At 38.4% G+C, this 1557-nt stretch overlaps 1 protein-coding gene across 1 annotated transcript in view; it reads left to right on the forward strand.

Annotated features, from left to right (window-relative positions):
* The first annotated feature begins 89 nt into the window (after nt 1–89).
* Nucleotides 90–1557, forward strand: part of LOC112520321 (probable helicase MAGATAMA 3) — a 1924-nt gene continuing 456 nt past the window's right edge. The window contains exons 1-4 of the mRNA XM_025128705.1: nt 90–704; nt 783–1107; nt 1174–1441; nt 1515–1553. Of these exons, the coding sequence (XP_024984473.1) occupies nt 90–704; nt 783–1107; nt 1174–1441; nt 1515–1553 (1247 nt within the window). The remainder of the gene's footprint in view (nt 705–782; nt 1108–1173; nt 1442–1514; nt 1554–1557) is intronic.

The raw sequence follows: 1557 nt of genomic DNA on the forward strand, positions 1-1557 counted from the left end.
AACTCGATCAAGTATTTCTTGAACATAGGGTATCTGTTCTTGCTGATTGTTTGTCTCCTAGTTGTGGTTGGAGAAGTAAAGCAGAATCAATGATACGCATACTGAAAAACCCCGAAGATGAATACAATTCATACTCGCACGCATGGGACATTACTTATAATGTCGGAAACATTCATGGGAAGAAGACAGTTTTGAAGGAAAAGGTGCCCAAAAACACCAAGTTATCTTTCAGTGAGTTTGTCACGAAAAGAGTTAATGTTATTGAAGAAAAACTCACAACTATGGTTAGAAACTTGTACACACATATGCCAACTTCTTTTGTTACATTACAACTAGCAAAGAAAATGATGAAAGTTATCAGCTTGATTCGGTCCGTTGGAACTACGATTCCAGGAAATGATGGGATGAGGAAGGAGTTCCTTCAAGTACTTGATAAAGTCCTTTGTCAAACAGTTTCTTTCCCTAAATCCACAGATTTTTGGGATATTGGGAACTTCTGTTTAAAAAATGCATCTATGATCTTCTGCACCGCCTCGAGCTCAGTTAGATTGCACACCCTGGAGAAGAATGTGGAATTATTGGTAGTCGATGAAGCTGCTCAACTTAGAGAATGTGAATCTGTTATCCCTTTGCAACTCCCTGGTCTTCGCGGAGTTATACTCATTGGGGATGAAAAGCAACTCCCTGCCACAGTTAAAAGCAAGGTACACATTATTTCCATTAGAAACCAATTAGAACTGTCCACATAGAAACCAAAAGTCTGATGGCGAGAATTGTTGTAGATATGTAACAAGCTGGAGTTTGGAAGGAGCTTATTTAAAAGATTGGTGTCACTAAAACACACAACACACCTACTGAATATCCAGTACAGAATGCATCCGATGATAAGCTTGTTTCCAAACAAAGAATTCTATGGCAACAAGATTGTTGATGGTCCAAATGTAAAACAAACAAGCTACAAGAAGCAGTTTCTTGAAGGAGACATGTTTGGATCATACTCCTTCATTCATTTAACGCGAGGGAAAGTTGAATTTAATGRTAAYGSAAGTGGGATGAACATGGTGGAAGTAGCTGTGATTGTCGAGCTGCTTGCAAAACTTCATAAAGGTGCCTTTTTACTGCTATTTCATAAACCAGTTCAATTTTTTTACCTTTATTGATGTATATACGCAGAATGTGTGGCCAAAAACCAAAAGATTAGTGTGGGTTGCATAACACCATACAAGGCTCAAGTTTATGCGATACAAAACAAACTTGGGAAYATTTATGGAAGCAGAGAAGCAGGAGAATGTGAGTTATCTGTGAACATTCGAACTGTTGATGGGTTTCAAGGTTGTGAAGAGGATGTGATAATCATATCAACTGTGACGGGTAGTGGGAAAAGATCGATTGGTTTTCTTTCTACGCCAGAAAGAGCAAATGTTGCYCTAACCCGAGCAAGGTAACMTACACAAAACACTTTCACATTAATTTTGTCTACTAAAGTGACATAATTAATCTGTTAACTTGTGAAGGCATTGCCTGTGGATAGTGGGAAATGGAGACGTTTTGAGGCAT

Source organism: Cynara cardunculus, assembly GCF_001531365.2.
Source record: "Cynara cardunculus var. scolymus isolate 2C chromosome LG 1, CcrdV1, whole genome shotgun sequence".
In the NCBI taxonomy this organism is placed as follows: Eukaryota; Viridiplantae; Streptophyta; class Magnoliopsida; order Asterales; family Asteraceae; genus Cynara; species Cynara cardunculus.